The sequence below is a fragment of the Danio rerio genome, chromosome 25 (genome assembly GCF_052040795.2).
Source record: "Danio rerio strain M-AB ecotype USA chromosome 25, GRCz13ab, whole genome shotgun sequence".
In the NCBI taxonomy this organism is placed as follows: domain Eukaryota; kingdom Metazoa; phylum Chordata; class Actinopteri; order Cypriniformes; family Danionidae; genus Danio; species Danio rerio.
This window is the reverse complement of record NC_141045.1, coordinates 1,922,714-1,941,768: the sequence shown is the minus strand read 5'-3', so window position 1 is coordinate 1,941,768 and position 19,055 is coordinate 1,922,714. Positions and strand designations below refer to the sequence as shown.

The window sequence follows — 19,055 nt, the reverse complement described above, 5'->3', positions numbered from 1 at the left end:
GACATGGTCAGCAGCAATACTCAGGTAGGCTGTGGCGTTGATGCTCAATTGGTACTAATGGACCCAAAGTGTGCCAAGAAAATATCCCCCACACCATTACACTACCACCAGCAGCCTGAACCATTTATATAAGGCAGGACGGATCCATGCTTTCATGCAAACATGTGTCAGCAGAAATGGAGACTCATCAGAGCAGCAACGTTTCTCCAATCTTCTATTGTCCAGTTTTGGTGAGTCTGTGTGAATTGTAGCCTCAGTTTCCTGTTCTTAGCTGACAGGAGCGGCACCCGGTGTGCTCTTCTGCTGCTGTAGCCCATCTGCCTCAAGGTTGGACGTGTTGTGTGTTCAGAGATGCTCTTCTGCAGACCTTATTTGAGTTACTGTTGCCTTTCTATCAGCTGGAACCAGTCTGGCCATTCTCCTCTGACCTCTGGCATCAACAAGGCATTTGCGCCCACAGAACTGCCGCTCACTGGATATTTCCTCTTTGTCTGAGCATTCTTTGTAAACCCTAGAGATGGTTGTGCGTGAAAATCCCAGTAGATCAGCAGTTTCTGAAATACTCAGAGCAGCCCGTCTGGCAGCAACAACCATGCCACGCTCAAAGTCACTTAAATCCCCTTTCTTCCCCATTTTGTTGCACACTATGAACTGCAGCAGATCGTCTTGACCGTGTCTACATGCCTAAATGCATTGAGCTGCTGCCATGTGATTGGCTGATTAGAAATTTGCGTTAACAAGCTGTTAGACAGGTGTACCTAATAAAGTGGCCAGTGAATGTATATTGTCAATAATTCTGACATGCTTAGACATCCTGATGAATGTAACCTTATGTAACAAACTGAATTATTTTGCTAGATATTATTAATCTATATTTAATGTGGAGTTATACTGAACTGTTGGATTTATTTACAGTATTTAAGGCAAGTATATTGTATGTAACTGTAATTAAATTCGCTAAAGAAGAACATTATTTTTTCAGTAAATAAGTAATTTAAGTACAATAACTGTTTACATTATTATTATTCTCATAATTATTATTATGCTAACTAATTACACCCCACACTGAACACCACATGTTTTCCTCATGCTCTGAATAAATGTGATGCAATGTGCTAAATATAAACCTGTAGGAATATAACTCTCAGCCTGTCAGATGTGATTCTGTATGCAAAGCTTTTTGGCGAAGCTCTCTGCCTCTCTGTCTGTTCCAGATAAGCACGGAGAGTTGGATTTCTCCACGTTTCTCAGCATCACGCATGAGCAGATCCAGCAGGAGAACCCGCGGGCCGAGATCCTGCAGGCCGTGAGGCTGACGGACACTGAGAAACGAGGATTTATCACTGCGGCAGAGCTCAGAGCCAGACTGACTCACTTTGGAGAAAAACTAAGAGATCAAGAAGGTTTGGATTTACTCAAAACAGTCGCAAATGTGACCATGTTACCCCTATCCTGAGGAGCCTCCATTGGCTGCCCATTCAAAATCGATTTTGAAGTTCTCTTACTGATGTATAAATCCTTACATAATCTATCCGCTGGTTATCTGTCAGAGCTGTTGCATTTTTACACTCCCAAGAAGTTTAACCCTTGTGTACTGTCCAAATTGACTCCTCGTTGGTTATGTTGGGGGCTGTTTTTGCCCCATTGACTTCCATTATAATCACATTTCTTGACTGCTAACCCATTTCACCATATGCATTCCACATTATTGGTGGTTTTCCTTGTTGGGAAGAGACACAGCTTGCATTTCTTACTGTTGATCATCAGTTGGCAGCATTAACCCTTTAGATAGGCCTGTGCAAAAAAGTTCAGTAGAGTATTAGTGTAAAATGATGGTGTGCATGCATAAATGCATTTACAGTACAGAGCTGAGCTGCTTATTTTGATTTTCCCAGACATAACAAGATAAGTGTGCAAAGGTCTTTTTTACACACACATGATTATTTTATTCAGAATGACTAATTAAAGGAACACAGCATCCAAATAATCACATTGAGCCTCTTATGATTCACAGTACAGGCAATGTGCAAATGAATACTGAATATCTTTTACATGACAATATTAAGACACTAAGGGCCCTATCATACACCCGGCGCAGTGTGGCGCAAGGCGTTGCGCAATAGTCTTTTGGTAGTTTCAGCTTGGCGCAAGAGTGGTTTTGAGGCGTTGCGCTACGCTGTTTAAATAGCAAATGCATTAGCGCTCAGATGTGCGCCCATAGGCGTTCTGCTCTAAAAAGGAAGGTGTTCTGAGGCGGACCGCTGGCGCGTTGCTATTTTAAGAAACTATAATAGATTTTTCATTAGACCAAAACTAACCCGGTCTAAACTCCAGCACAGAGTTGTGCCTCGCTTACACACTGCTTAATACACACAAGAGAGCAATAGGCAAATATCTTTACATATGAAAACATGTAAATATTAAAGATATATATAGGATATAATAAGAATAGATATAGAATATAAATATAAAGGATTAAAATATTACAAAACATATTATTTTCTAGCCTACATAAATTTAAATCACTGCTTTTATGTCTTTATCTCGGGAGGCTTTTTCAGTTCATTCATAACAATTTGCTTTTGTATAATGTTATTATTATTAGCAGTATTATTTAATATATACATATTTGTTTAATTAAAAACAAGCTTAGATTTGCCCACCTGTCAGGTTTTAGACCATATGGGGCATGGCAGGTGTATTTGGAAATAACTCAGTATTTTGACCACACTTGGTTATTATTGTTCATTTATTCGTTTGCTAGAAATTAGAACTGAATTTAGAAATAGTTTTGAAATGAATATTTGCGCTTAACAAACAAAATTAATTATTTATAGACTAATTGATGTCTGTGCGTAAAGGTTTCCCTATCCAAGAGGGAAAGTGAAAGTAGATCCATTATCTCTCATTCTCACGCAGTAGATGCTCTGTTTAACAGTTTAACTGTGAACTGTTTGCTTGTGAAATGCTCCTTTTTTCTACTTAGACTTACTTTGCGTCCTGTAAATAGTGAATGCGCTCTTGGCGTGACGCAGCTGGCTCTTAAAGGGAATAAGAGATGAGACTCTGATTGGTTTATTCTCAAAACACACCTATAACTCATTAAGAAAATAAACTCAACCCTTTCAGACCATGCGCCAAGGCGCAAAGCGAATTTTCCCGTCCGTAAATTAGCAAAAACGCGTTCTGACACACCCTGAAAGCGTTTGCGCCCTGCGTTTTGCGCTCTGCGCATGGACCGTCAAAATAAAGTCCTAAAAGTCACCTCTGCACAAAGAAGTAAATAAATAAACACATAAAGGAATATCTGCAAATTAAGGATAGAGATGATATCGTCTTTTCCAAACATGCAGACTGCCTATTATTGCAGACACAGAGCAGTACTCAGCAATAAAGTTGTTCTTACTGAGTCCAGGAATTTGTAATCCTCTCGCACACAGTTTATTAACATGTCCAAGCAGGGCCGGAGCAGGACTCCTTTTCAGCCCTAGAGTTGAAAGACCGGCCCAGTTCATGACTGACTATACTTGTGTACTTATGTGGGTGCGTGAGGTCTTTGCATGTTTGCAAGTGCGCACTCCCGTCCGGGTGTTCACGTTCGTCTGTCTGTAGCGTGGTGTTTCATTCTCAGCGCCTCGGTCCAGTTGGTTTCGGTTTTGGTTGGCGCTGGGATAAAACATGCACGCTGCGTGTGTGTGTGCACGGTGAGTGTTTTCATTCATCGTGTACTCGTGTCTTGTGTTCAGTCTTCTGTTGGTGTTGTGTTTACATGCACCGCGTGCTTGTGTTGTCATGGACACGCGGTTAATGAGTTCTCTCATTGGCTGCGTGCTCTAATCTTGTTTTATGTGAGCGCATGGCTTGTGTTGTCTCTGTGTCATGTGCTCTCCCGTCTATTGTCTAGTCCCGCCCTCCTTGTTACCCCATTATTAGTTAATTATGTTCATCTGTTTGTGTTAATTTAAGTCTGCTTAAAATCCCCTCATGTCTGCTGTTCTGTGCCAGTTCGTCATCATATGTCGTCTATACATCCCATTGTTTGTGCTCCAGTCCTGTCTTGCCAACCCAGCCAAGTTTGTTTACCCTTTTGTGTTATTGTTATGTTTTCCTCCTCAGCGGTCCGTTCTTCGTACGTGGATTACTCAGTTAGCTGGATTTGGATATTGACGATTTGACACGATCCAGGATCGTTTCGTTCTTCAAAGCTGATCCGAGAGTTGTTGTCATGGCAACAGTTCTGCTAGGTCAAACCTGGTCGGGAGCAGGCTCAATTCATATAAACAGGATTAGATCGGCTCAGTTCATGCAAAGATAATACAGAAAGTATGTTCCGAATTCTGATATTTTCTTACAGTAGTAGTTATATACACTTGGGAAAATGGTACATATTTTTTAACTATATATATAAAGTTATAGTCATTAATAAAATAAATAAAGTTATACATATTAATAAAACTTATGCAATCTGTACCATCGAAATGAAAGTACAAAGACTGCCACCTGCTGGTGCAAAGAGAAAACTTATTGATATGAACTTTTCAGATCGCTTTAGTACAAATTGTGTATAATAGAAATGCACAATATGTGACTGTTTTTAAAGCAATAATACATTTATGCAGTCATGAACATGTTTTGATAGTTAATATGCCGGTGATTTGATGCTTCACAAAAGTTACAGACGCCTTTACCAATATGAAAATGCTTTTGTAAACAACCGGTTATTCTTTACACCGATTAAAAAACGGCGACTATAATAAAGAAAATCTTTTCTAAATGTAGAACTAAATACACTGATATGCACTGAAATACATGATGAATACTCTTGACACATATAAGTGTAAAGCCTGCAGCTCACAACAAATGTGGAAGGTTATTGCGTGTCATATTTAACAAGCCGTTTACTGCTAATTTGATGTAATTTAGCTCACATGGATAATTGAATATTAATCAGATGATGTCATTACGCTGCTGTGCCGTCAGCCAATCGTTGCATTGCTGATCATGATTTCGAGGATCGTTAGATCTGTCCTTCACAACACACGCAGCGATCTCAGATCAGTTCATCCAGACATTCTAATCTGATTCGCGAACTTGAAGAACCAAATTAGCGAGAGATCAGTTATCAAGATTAAAAGATCCAGGATCTGCCAAATCATCTTAGATCATTTAAGCGAGGTACGAAGAACGGACTCCTGGGTGGTTTTTGTTGTCCTTTTAGTTTTATTCTAAAATGATAATAAATCATCTTATGTTGCATATGAGTCCTCGCTCCCTCATCCTTCCTGAACCCTGACACAAAAGTCATCCCATTTGCTGAAACAGAGAAAGCTGTGGCTAAATTAAGACTCTAAAATCACCCCAAAGTAGATGAAAACGACCCAACAGCACTAGAGGGATAAAAGGATAGTTCACCCAAAAATTAATATTTACTCACCATTTACTCTCCCTCATATTGTTCCAATCCTTTATGAGTTTTCTTTTTCTAAACCATTGACCTTTATAGTATGGAAAAAAAATATATAAGCACTTCAATGGTTACAAGTTTTTAACATTTTTAAAATCATTCTGTTTTTGTTTTACGAGCTCTCTTCAAAATATCTTCCTTTTGTGTTCAGTAGAAGAAATGTTTAACTTAACATCATCCCATAGCGTTCTCATGATTACTTTTACATTGCTAATTAGTGAGGCGAACTGAATAATAATGATATTAATGTTTTGTGTCACAGTTGACGAGCTGCTAAGTGAAGCTGGTGTGGCAAATGACGGACAAATTAAATACGAGGACTGCGAAAGGATAGTGACTCTTCTGACCAGGTGATGCTGAACAAACCTCAATAAATCAGTAGCAGAATGTCACTCCAGCTGAACATCACAGATATCACGGCCTCTAAATCTTCCTAAAACAGCAGAAAACGAAATAACTACACAACCCACCATATTTAACTGATAAACCACCTGCCAGACGGCTTCAATCATTAACCAACGTCCGTGGGATTGTTTTCAAAGTGCCAGATGTGTCTGTGTGACTTTCCTTAAAATAGTTTTCTGACCATCCAGAAGCTTTGATGTGTCACTTAATATACTGTCTAAAGTGATTAGTCGACTTCACTTAACAAAATGTGGTAAAACCCATTGCTTTTAAAGCAGATTGATTGACTTTATTGTAAAATAGTGAATGAAACTCATTACTTTCAAAGCGATTAGTTGACTTTACTTTAAAGTTGTCAATAAACCCCAATGCTTTTAAAACGATTAGTTGATTTTATTTTTAAATAATGAATTAAACCCATTACTTTTAAAGGGATTAGTTGATTTTATTTTTAAATAATGAATTAAACCCATTACTTTCAAAGGGATTAGTTGATTTTATTTTTAAATAATGAATTAAACCCATTACTTTTAAAGGGATTAGTTGATTTTATTTTAAAATAATGAATAAAACCCAATGCTTTTAAAGGGATTAGTGGATTTTATTTTTAAATAATGATTTAAACCCATTACTTTCAAAGGGATTAGTTGATTTTATTTTAAAATAATTAATTAAACCCATTACTTTTAAAGGGATTAGTTGATTTTATTTTAAAATAATGAATAAAACCCATTACTTTTAAAGGGATTAGTGGATTTTATTTTTAAATAATGATTTAAACCCATTACTTTCAAAGGGATTAGTTGATTTTATTTTAAAATAATGAATAAAACCCAATGCTTTTAAAGGGATTAGTGGATTTTATTTTTAAATAATGATTTAAACCCATTAATTTCAAAGGGATTAGTTGATTTTATTTTAAAATAATTAATTAAACCCATTACTTTTAAAGGGATTAGTTGATTTTATTTTAAAATAATGAATAAAACCCATTACTTTTAAAGGGATTAGTGGATTTTATTTTTAAATAATGATTTAAACCCATTACTTTCAAAGGGATTAGTTGATTTTATTTTAAAATAATTAATTAAACCCATTACTTTTAAAGGGATTAGTTGATTTTATTTTTAAATAATGAATTAAACCCATTACTTTTAAAGGGATTAGTGGATTTTATTTTTAAATAACGATTTAAACCCATTACTTTCAAAGAGATTACTTGATTTTATTTTAAAATAATTAATTAAACCCATTACTTTTAAAGGGATTAGTTGATTTTATTTTTAAATAATGAATTAAACCCATTACTTTCAAAGGGATTAGTTGATTTTATTTTAAAATAATTAATTAAACCCATTACTTTTAAAGGGATTAGTTGATTTTATTTTTAAATAATTAATTAAACCCATTACTTTTAAAGGGATTAGTGGATTTTATTTTTAAATAACGATTTAAACCCATTACTTTCAAAGAGATTACTTGATTTTATTTTAAAATAACGATTTAAACCCATTACTTTCAAAGAGATTACTTGATTTTATTTTAAAATAATTAATTAAACCCAATGCTTTTAAAGGGATTAGTTGATTTTATTTTTAAATAATGAATTAAACCCATTACTGGATTTTATTTTTAAATAACGATTTAAACCCATTACTTTCAAAGGGATTAGTTGATTTTATTTTAAAATAATTAATTAAACCCATTACTTTTAAAGGGATTAGTTGATTTTATTTTTAAATAATGAATTAAACCCATTACTTTTAAAGGGATTAGTGGATTTTATTTTTAAATAATGATTTAAACCCATTACTTTCAAAGGGATTAGTTGATTTTATTTTAAAATAATTAATTAAACCCAATGCTTTTAAAGGGATTAGTTGATTTTATTTTTAAATAATGAATTAAACCCATTACTTTCAAAGGGATTAGTTGATTTTATTTTAAAATAATTAATTAAACCCATTACTTTCAAAGGGATTAGTTGATTTTATTTTTAAATAATGAATTAAACCCATTACTTTCAAAGGGATTAGTTGATTTTATTTTAAAATAATGAATAAAACCCAATGCTTTTAATGCGGTTGGTTGACTTTATTTAAGTAGTCAAGTAGTCAATAAAACCCAATACTTTTAAAGCGATTAATTGTGTTTACTGTAAAAGCGTTGGGTTTTTTTTGTCAATGATACCCCTAAATCCTTCACTGACTTAAGGCAAGAGTTCAAGATACCAAGAGGACATTTTTATAAATATCTGCAATTTCGCTATTTGATATTTAGTCATGAAAAGAGAGGTTATTTCTTTATTATTATTTTATTTTTATTTATTTAATTATTGATTTTTTTCTTTTTGCCTTTTGCTACATTTGATACATTTGTCTTTGCCCTTGTTTGTTTACGTTTGTATGTTCATTAAAATCAATAAAATATAAAAAAGCATTGGGTTTTATTGGCTAATTTAAAGTTTTTAGTTGACTTTACATTAAAATAGTGAATAAAAAACATTACTTTTAAAGCAATTAGTTTACTTTAAAATAATAAATAAAACCCCTTTTTTTTTTTGACCGATTAGTTGACTTCACATCAGGGGCGTTGCTAGGGTCAAAAGGAATAAGGGGCTTAGCCCCAAAGTACCCACCAGCGGTTGAATGAAAGTAGTGGTTGAATGAAAATAAGATCTGAATAAACATAAAAAGGGTTTAACTGATTATTTACACGACTGTGACAATAAATGTTTTAAAGTCAGAATTATTCACCCCCCTTTGAATTTTATTTTATTTTTTAAATATTTCCAAAATTATGTGTAATAGAGCAAGTAAATGTTCACAGTATGTCTGATAATGTTTTTTCTTCTGGGGAAAGTCTTGTTTGTTTTGCTTTGGCTAGAATAAAAGCAGTTTTACATTTTTTAAAAACCATTGAAGAGTCAATATTATTAGCTCCTTTAAGCTATATATTTTTTCCGATAGTCTACAGAACAAACCATCATTATACAATGACTTGCCTAATTAACCTTCCTTTAAAGCCTTTAAATGTCACTTTAAGCTGTATAGAAGTGTCTTTTAAAAATGTCTATTCAAGTATAACTTACTTTCATCATGACAAAGATAAAATAAATCAGTTATTAGAAATGAGTTATTAAAACTATTATGTTTAGAAATGTGCTGAAAAAATAAACAGGAGAGCTTATAATTCTGACTTTAACTGTATGTGTTCTTCCAGCCACCATGGGTATTTTCATAAGAAAGTCGATTAATAATCCGCTGTTGACTGACATAGCATGTTACAGTTGAATATTGCTTTAAAATAATATACTAGCTAGATAATTAAACTCGCTGTGATTTAACTGTTACAGAAACAGATGGCTATATCATATCTAGATAAAGATGTCTAGATATCTATATCGTATCTAGAAAGCAAGTACAATTTACACTGTTCTGACCAATATCCATGTATTTACATTAATATGATGCACATTTTATTGATTACCCACAGTTATTTTAGTTCACCAAAACTACACACATTTTATACTGTGAAAACAAATATTAAGCTTCATCAGTAGTTAGAACTATTCAGTTTCGCAAAACAGGTGTATTATTACCTCATCATCTTCAGCTGCTCAAAATATTGAATGAAGTACGGTGACGGAGTTTTTTTAAAACCATGTGACAACAGAGCCACTCCCACCTGCCGGTAGAGATTAGTTGACTTTACATAAAGTAGTCAATAAAACCTGATGATCTTTAAAGTGATTAGTTGACTTTACTTTAAATTAGTGAATAAAACCCAATACTTTTAAAGCAATTAGTTAAGGAAACTCAAACCATTTAAGGAAACTGATTGCTTCAAACCATTGGAGTAAAAAAACACAAAAACTAATTGATATGAGTGCTGTGAACTTACTCCATTTAAGTTGAAGTAATTTGCTATTTACACTGTAAAAAGCGATTACGTAAAACAAATGAGTAAATCCATTGCCTTAAAAGTGACAAGTTGATTTTATTAAAAAAAATCTTGAATTCTGTTGCAACTTGGAACTGTCAAATGTATTGAACTTAATTGTTTAGAAGTGTGCACGTTTAATTTACTTAATAATGTTAAGGCAATGGGTTTACTCACTTTTTTAAAGTAATCATCAACTTGTTTGTGAAGCACTTTGAGTTGCATGTAAAAGTGCTATACAAATAAAATGTATTATTATTATTTTTATTATTATTATTATAAACACTTTTTACGGTGCAGTTGTAACTTTGAGCTGTTAGGTTGACATTTTTTAGAATTCAGCAATTTCACTGTAAAAAAAATTCCGGCAGCTGGGAAAAACGTAAAATAACAGCCATTAAATTACAGAAATTTACTGTAAAAAAACATCCATTAAATTACAGAAATTTACTGTAAAAAAACATCCATTAAATTACAGAAATTTACTGTAAAAAAACATCCATTAAATTACAGAAGCTTGCTGTAAAATAGCAGCCATTAAATTACAGAAATTTACTATAAAATAACGGCCATTAAATTGCAGAAATTTACTGTAAAATAACGGATATTATATTGCAGAAATTTATTGTAAAATAAAATCCATTAAATTACAGAAATGTACTGTAAAATAACGGCCATTAAATTACAGAAATGTACTGTAAATTAACGGCCATTAAATTACAGAAATTTTCTGTAAAATAACGGATATTAAATTGCAGAAATTTGCTGTAAAATAACGAATATTAAATTAAAGAATATTACTGTAAGATAACGGCCATTGAATTACAGAAATTTACTGTAAAATAACGGCCATTAAATTACAGAAATGTACTGTAAATTAACGGCCATTAAATTACAGAAATTTACTGTAAAATAACGGATATTAAATTACAGAAATTTACTGTAAAATAACGGCCATTAAATTACAGAAATTTGCTGTAAAACAACAGCCAATTAATGACAGAAATTTACTGTAAAATAACACCCATTGAATTACAGAAATTTGCTGTAAAATAACAGCCATTAAATTACAGAAATTTACTGTAAAATAACACCCATTGAATTACAGAAATTTGCTGTAAAATAACAGCCATTAAATTACAGAAATTTACAGTAAAATAAGTCAATTAATTACAGAAATTTACTGTAAAATAACAGATATTAAATGACAGAAATTCACTGTAAAATAACGGCCATTAATTTACAGAAATTTACTTAAATTGAATTGTAAATTTCTGTAATTCAACCTCTGTTATTTTACAGTAAATTTCTGTAATTTAACAGCTGTTATTTTACGATTTTTATCCGGCACCCCAACTGCTGGAAATGAACCATAAAATTATGATTTTTTTTTAAAGTGTTACATAATAATTTGAAAGCAACTGGTTTACTCACTTTTATTAAGTCCTTTAATCGCTTTAAAAGCATTGGGTTTTATCCACTATTTTCAAGTAAAGTCTTAATTTTTGTTTAATATGCACAGTTTATTTACCTGATATTTTTATGACATGGCATATGGCATTTCTTTACTTTACACAGACACATAGATATAGTTGATTGTGTAATATCACATTTCCTCTAACATAAACGACTGAACAAAGTCTTGTCAGACTAACATGTTAACCATGTTTGATCAGCGTATCACCTCTAAAAAACAAGACCTGAAAGCAAGCCCTGTTGTTTTGTGAACTAAATCATCTCCTCATCATAAAGCTCATAAATTCCCCTGTTGTCGTGTTATTGTTTGCCTGGGTTTATGCGTCTGTGTTGGAATAATAAACGAAGGTTTCTCCAGCCAGCGCGAGGATTTACTCCCTCAACCACAGACCTGCTGTTAAATGTTAATTAGATGGAATAACAGTAAGCGTTCGCTTCGCAATTGTGTTTATGAGCAAAACAAACATCGCTATGATAAGACGAGACTTTATTACGCCCTTCAAATGGACAACATAGTAACACTGTTTACATTCATTTCCGTTCGGACCATCTCCTTCACATGGCTGAGGTCACTGACACAGCTTTATTACACTGCAGATGAGCAGAACATTTTAATTATTTCAGAATTTCCAGACAGTCAGCTCAAACAACAGAAAGAGGTCACAAACCAGATGCATAAAAACTGGAGCGGGGTTAAAGTTGCTGCTTAAAAATCTGCTGCTTTTACCGTGTGATCAATGGTGAAAATATATACTCACAGAAATGCTGGGTTATTCAAACCCAAATTGTGTAAAGTATACACTATAACCACTAAACATTGGGTTAAATTTGGTCCTATTAATTTAATTAAATAATTAAATGACACAGCAGTTGGTTTAGTCTGTATTACACCCAGAATTGAGTTGAATTACCCAGCATTTTATATATATATACAGTTAAAGTCAGAATTATTAGCCCCCCTTTAATTTTGTTTTCTTTTTTAAATATTTCCCAAATGATGTTTAACAGAGCAAGGACATTTTCACAGTATGTCTGATAATATTTTTTCTTGTGGAGAAAGTCTCATTTGTTTTATTTCAGCCAGAATAAAAGCAGTTTTTAATTTTTTAAACACAATTTTAAGGTCAATATTATTAGCCCCATTAAGCACTTTTTTCTCGATGGTCTACAGAACAAACCATCATTATACAATGACTTGCCTAATTCCCCTAACCTGCCTAGTTAACCCAATTAACCCTGTATAGAAGTGTCTTGAAGAATATCTAGTGTAATATTATTTACTGTCATCATGACAAAGATGAAATAAATCAGTTATTAAAACTATTATATTTAGAAATGTGTTGAATAAATCTCCCCCTTAAACAAAAATTGGAGAAAAGAAATAAACAGGGGGCAAATATTTCTGACTTCAGCAGTATACACACACATAATTGAAAGCCGATTTATTCACCTATTTTAATTATTTTATTATGATTTATTATTATTATTATTATTTAAGTGATGTTTAACAAAGCAAGCAAATTTTTCTCAATATCTACTATTATATTTTTCTTATGGAGAAAGTCTTCAAACATAAAAACTATATCGTAAAAAATATTAAATCTGCTGTGGTTAAAATTATTAGCCCCCTTAAGAAACATTTCTTCTGATTGTCTACAGAACAAGCCACTGTTGTGCAATGACTTGCCTAATTAACGTAATAAGTCACTTTAAGCTGAATGCTAGCATCTTGCAAAATAATAAGCCAAATATTATGTACTGTCATCATGGCAAAGACAAAAGAATTAAGTTATTAAAGTGATCATGAGTAAAAATGTGCTGAAAAAGTCTTCACTTGGAAAACATCAAATGGAAAACAAACAAAAATTTCAAAGAAGGACTCATAATTTTGTGTTCAGAAGTTTGTTAGTGTGCGTGCATGTGTGATATCTCAATATCTGGACTCATTTAATATAATTATACAAGATTTCCTAGTATTATTAGTTTTTACTTTTTAATGAAATACCTTTTTTATTCCAATCCTAATTAAAAGTGTGTAAATGAGATTGGTTAGACATTTTAATAAATAATTTTAAAATATTAAAAACTAATTCATGTCATATCTTTATATACAATTCACCAAGTGTTCATAATTCAAAATAATATCTTCTCTCAAGTAACACAGTGGCATCTTAATACTCAACAAGTAAGGCTGGGTCATTCAAGCCAGTTGTGTTGTAATATATGGACAAAACCAACCTTCATTTTTTTTATTATTATAGCTAAGACCAAATATAATACTGTAGAATGCTTGCAGTCGAAACCTTTTTTTCTCCAGTTGTTCATTTCAGATATTATTCAGTGCGTAGCTTTTTATGATACCAAGTATAACCCAACATTCGGATTTGTCCATATTTTACGCAATTTGGATTGAAAATCCCAGCATTTTTAGAGTGCACAATTAGATTTTAATGCAGCAATATTCCCTCTAAAACATGAGTGGGACCGTATAAAAAGTGCAACGCAGCTCAATAAGCCCAGAATGGCGTCTCAATACTCTGTACACCCGGAGCTACGCGTTTAAATCACGGTGCAGAATGTGGACAGAAGCGCTGCAGCTCTCCAAACAACAACAACAACAACAATAAAAAAGTTTTATAAAGTCCGCTCGGTCCTGCAGTCTACCTCTGAATGGTGCAGTCTGTGGAGGGCAGCGCGTCGGTTTGCCCGTTCGCCACCGACAGCCGGTACTCCTCGGTCTCCAGCACGTGCAGCGGGATCGCCGCCTGGCTGTCCTCGCGCTCCTTCGCGGTGCCGGAGAACGGGCGGATCTGGCAGCTGTTGGCGATCGCGGGAGAGGAAATCCTCCAGAAGAAATCCTTCAGCATCTTCCTGAACTCCCTGCGCATGAGGCAGTACAGCACCGGGTTCAGGCAGCTGTTGGAGTGCGCCAGGCACACGGTCACCGGGAACACGTAGGTGTGCAGCATGTAGTACACCTTATCCCAGTGGATTACGTTGAGTTTAACCAGCACTCCCCAGAAGGTGATGGCGTGGTTGGGCAGCCAGCAGATGAAGAAGGAGAGCACCACGATGGTGACGGATTTGGTGACTCTGGATCTGCGCTTGGGCAGGTTGTTGTTCATGCTCCGCCGGCGGATGAGGCGCAGCAGCAGCGCGTAACAGACCACCGTGATCAGCATCGGGATCACGAAGCCCACCAGGATCTTCTGCAGGTGGTAGATCGCGTGCCAGTTCTGGTCGTTGGGAAAGCGCTGCAGGCACAGCTTGACGCCGTTGATGGTCTTCACGGAGGTCACTATAGCGGTGGGTACGGACGCGGCGGCGGCTAGGAGCCAGAGGAGCGCGCTGAGCAGACGCGCCGAGCAGCGCTTATACCGCGTGCGATCCTTCAGCGCCGACGCCACCGACCAGTAGCGCGTCACGCTCATCGCGGTGAGGAAAAACGCGCTCGCGTACACGTTCATCACGGTCACCGTCACCACCACTTTACACATCACATTCCCAAACGGCCAGTGGAAGTCCAGCGCCGTGTCCACAGCCCAAAACGGCAGAGTCAGGACGAACTGGAAGTCTGTGATGGCGAGGTTCATGATGAAGTAATTAATCGTGGATTTCTTCCTGCCCTGGCGGACTCTGATGAGGAAGAAGACCAGCAGGTTCCCCACGAGCCCCACCGCGCACACCACCGAATACACGATGGAGATCGTGACGCGCAGGGTGCCCTCCGCCGCCAGGTCGATGTCCTCCAGGTTGCTGAAGCGGCTGTCGGAGCTGTTGGCGGAGCTCTGGTTCTGAGAGTCCCCCATCCTGTCCTGCAACAGCTCGGCGTCTGGAGCCCGGGGCAGCCCGGGTCTGTGGAGGACTTGCATCAGCTCGTGGAGCGGGCAGGAGCGCTATAGCGGGTGTGTGTTGGACACCGGGGAGACCTGACACTCCATTGCGGAGGCGGAGAGCTCGAGTTCCGCTGCTGCGGAGAGATCAGCAGCGATTTATGAAAACTGCGCCGCCTGATGCCCCGCCCACTGGGGGTGGAGACGCGATGGGACACGCCCCTTCTGGAGCAGGTTTGATTTGTTTTATGTTGTGTTGAGCACAAATTAAATGACTTTAAATGGGTCAACATTTAAATTGGATTAAAAAAACTTCCAAATTAAGGAATCAGGGAATTAATCAGTAGTTTTAGGACCAGATCTCTTGTGAAATGTTGATTATTTTTTAAATATTTTAAATAGAGTGCCCGAGAGCAGTACCATTTTTCAAAGCATTTCTTGTTATATTTTTCTTCTGGAGAAAATCAGAACATTTGAACATTTAGATTTACAAATTAATATTAAAGCAGGAAAAAAACAATGTATTCACACATTGTATTAAATAAAAAAATAATAACAAAAATAGTTTTTTAATAAGAAGTTATAATATTGGATATATATATATATATATATATATATATATATATATATATATATAACAAATAAAATATAAGATTAATTTAATAATAAACACACAAATGAAGTTTTATATGAAGTTTCCTACATCATATTGGCCTTGCATGTAAATAGAAATAAAGGAATGAATAAATAATAAAGTGTACAATTGTTTATTGAGGAGCAGACCGGTGAAAAGGTTTCTGCTTTTGAATATGAATATATAGCTCCAAGCAACATGTAATTGCAGGAAAAACAAATAAAAGGCTACATATATGTGTCCTGCAGTGAATAAATGATGAGTGTTTCTGACGGGCGCTGCATAACAGAGACTACAGTTTCTCTCCGCCGTAATGCATGTTTAATATTCAGGTGCATTAAGTTTGACTCTCACATCTGTGTGCAAAATTATATATGAAGCCAAACACACCCGCAGTCAAAGACTTTGACCTCTGCAGACGTCTCAGAGCTGACTGACAATCCGTGTGTAATTATTAATCTCTACACACACATGTGGAGGATGAAGAAGACGCGGATATTATAAAGTTATCCTTGAAGCTTGTTTATAAATGCCAAAGTCGAAAGGCGAGCTTGAGCAATTAAATGAAGTAGTGTTTGATTCTTACTAAAGCTGTATTGTTGATCAAGCATGCGACTTATTATAATTTAAAGTAAAATATCCATAAATTAGCCGTTTTCTGTATTTTGTGATCCTTGTTTTTTATTTTTACCCATTTATTTATGTATTTGAACTGTATTATGGGATCTTGATCTCTCTTCCAGCAACTTTTAACTTTGAAAAGTTTGAAAAAGTGACTTTCATGAACATTTTTATTAGTGTAAAGTGCTTTATCGTCTGGGTTTGTGTTGTCTGTAATGCTAGAAAACCCTTGTATTGGACTGCAGCACATTTTCTGGTATTTTACAGAATTATTTCTCTAGATATTATTCTGTATATTATTATTCTTCACTACTAAAATGTCAATAAAAGTCACTTTGCTAAACTGTAGAGTTGAATTTCCAACATCAAAAGTAAATCAAGCAGAGATTAACATCCCATAATGCAATTCACAACCGGAAATGCCAATCATTTAACACAGACACTGTTCATTAACATGTTTCTTCAGTGTTGTTTCTATTTTAATGTATTTGAAGATGTAATTTAATCTAGCAATTCAACACTGAATCAGCATCATTGCTCCTGTCTTCAGTGTCATGTGATTCTGCAGATATTTCTGCCGGCAGCTCGCTCTCTGCAACTCTCACATGGTCGCCCACTGAAGCTAAGCAGGGCTGTGCCCGGTCAGTACCTGGATGGGAGACCACATGGGAAAGCTAGGTTGCTGCCGGCAGTGGTGTTAGTGAGGCCAGCAGGGGGCGCCCAACCTGCCGTCTGTGTGGGTTCTAATACCCAGTATAGTGACGGGGACGCTATACTGCTCAGTGAGCGCCGTCTTTTGGATGAGACGTTAAATAGAGGTCATTAAAAATCCCCTCATGTCCTTCGAAAAAGAGCAGGGGTTTCACCCCAGCATCCTGTCCAAATCTGCCCACTGGCCTCTGTCCATCATGGCCTCCTAACCATCCTCATATCATAATTGGCTCCATCTCTGTCTCCTCTCCACCAATCAGCTGGTGTGTGGTGTGTGGTCTGGCGCAAAATAGCTGCTGTCGCGTCATCCAGGAGGATGCTGCACACTGGTGGTGGATGAGGAGATTCCCCCCTGTGTAAAGTGCTTTGAGTGCCCAGAAAAGCGCTATATAAATGGTAGGAATTATTATTATTATTATTATTATTATTATTTTATTATTATTATTATTATTATTATTAACTTAGCTTGTTTTAGGGCTGGGCAATTAATTGAAAAGTAATCGAAATCGACATTCATAGTCAAATGCATAGGTGTGGTCTGGCGCCGCCTTTATGTATAAAATCAAACTACACGTCGCAAGTATGCATTACATTGATGATGATCGGAAGCTGCGCCAGAAACGGCATATTTTTAATTGCATTAACCAGTTAAACTCTGCGGACAGGGTACCGGGTCGGTAACGTCATCGATTTAAAGGGCTAGCATTGCACCAGACCCCCGTAAGTGGTTTCGTTTAAAAGTGTAGGAGCTATATTTTATGCACATATGCATCACTTTGGTTTTTATACTACTGGTCAAAAGTTATTCACACTTAAATACACAGTATTTTGGATACCCGAGCTGGGTATTGAACATTGGTTCATTTTGATATTTTCCATATGGTTCATATATGACACATATACAAGTTATAGCTCAAATGAAAGCTCTTGCCGGTCAAGATCAAACAGTTCTTGAATGAGCCGCGGTGTTTCCATGGGGCAGAAATGAAAACAATACATTTACGATCAGTAAGCAGCCCCAGATAGCACAGACAGCTGTCATCTCTCACCTTATGCTGTGTGCTTCAGGGCCATTCTCCTCTGTTTTTGAGCTGATGTGCATAAGTAATCCTTTTATATGTCTGATGTGGTAAAAACACAGTGAATTATGTTTGATCAAACAAAAGAATAGTGAAATATGAAAACAATGATCGCTCCCTGTGGCTTGTACAGCACCTCTCATCAGTTGGAATGCAATAACTTCTGCACAGATTATGGTGGAGACATTTCTCTTTTTTCCTATGATTACAGACATGTGCAGAAACCACCAACATTAATTACAGCACACTAGACCACACACAACCTAAAAGAGACACTTTCAAAGTTGAGTTTATAAAGAAAAAATACAAAAAGTGCCTCTTTTTTTAGGGGTTTATTATAACACAGACAACATATACAGATATTTTAAACACTTTCAATAGTGTTTTATGAAAATTCAAAGTTTTTTTTTTTATTAATACCAAATTTTTGTATTTACACCTCTGCATGTGGATTTTGAAGCTTTTAAATTTGGGTAGGCAAAATCTAGGCAGAAATCCCAAAATAGCAGCAGAGTCAAACTGGTTAAAATAAAATATTTGTTTATAGAAGATTCAAGAAATGCAATAAAAAAAATTTTAATAAAAAAATTTAAATTTTGTTTCCAAAAGTTATTTATTTTAACTTTTTTATAAGGAAAACCGACTTGGTTTTAGGCAATGTGTGTTTTAATTTCAGTTCTTCATTGTTAATAATATAATTAATCATAGTGTCACGATCACCAGCGATCAAGCTATCAAGGCCCTTAAAAAGTATTAAAAAGTCTTAAATTCTCTTTTACAAGGTATTAAATTAAGTTTACCTGGATTTAGTCTTTCAATATTGGGATGCTGTGTAGTTTATGAAATCAAAAAAATCCTGCTAGATTTGACGTCATGCTGCTTTGTTTACT

At 35.3% G+C, this 19,055-nt stretch overlaps 2 protein-coding genes and 1 long non-coding RNA gene across 3 annotated transcripts in view; 1 reads left to right on the top strand and 2 right to left on the bottom strand.

Moving 5' to 3' along the window:
* The window catches only part of calml4b (calmodulin-like 4b), a 15,968-nt gene extending 10,101 nt beyond the window's left edge, over positions 1-5,867 (top strand). The window contains 3 exon segments of the mRNA XM_087311659.1: positions 1,215-1,403; positions 5,727-5,812; positions 5,814-5,867. Of these exon segments, the coding sequence (XP_087167785.1) occupies positions 1,215-1,403; positions 5,727-5,812; positions 5,814-5,846 (308 nt within the window). The 3' untranslated portion in view covers positions 5,847-5,867.
* Positions 1-19,055, bottom strand: part of LOC147837625 (uncharacterized) — a 22,537-nt gene extending 3,482 nt beyond the window's left edge. Inside the window, exons 1-2 of the long non-coding RNA XR_015526163.1 lie at positions 18,966-19,055; positions 18,136-18,207 (exon numbers count right to left, since the gene is read on the bottom strand). This is a non-coding gene — a long non-coding RNA (uncharacterized LOC147837625). The remainder of the gene's footprint in view (positions 1-18,135; positions 18,208-18,965) is intronic.
* Positions 11,758-15,253, bottom strand: rxfp3.3b (relaxin family peptide receptor 3.3b). The gene has a single exon (XM_087311570.1). It carries the CDS (start codon positions 15,157-15,159, stop codon positions 13,948-13,950), a length of 1,212 nt encoding a protein of 403 aa, XP_087167696.1. The 5' UTR covers positions 15,160-15,253; the 3' UTR covers positions 11,758-13,947.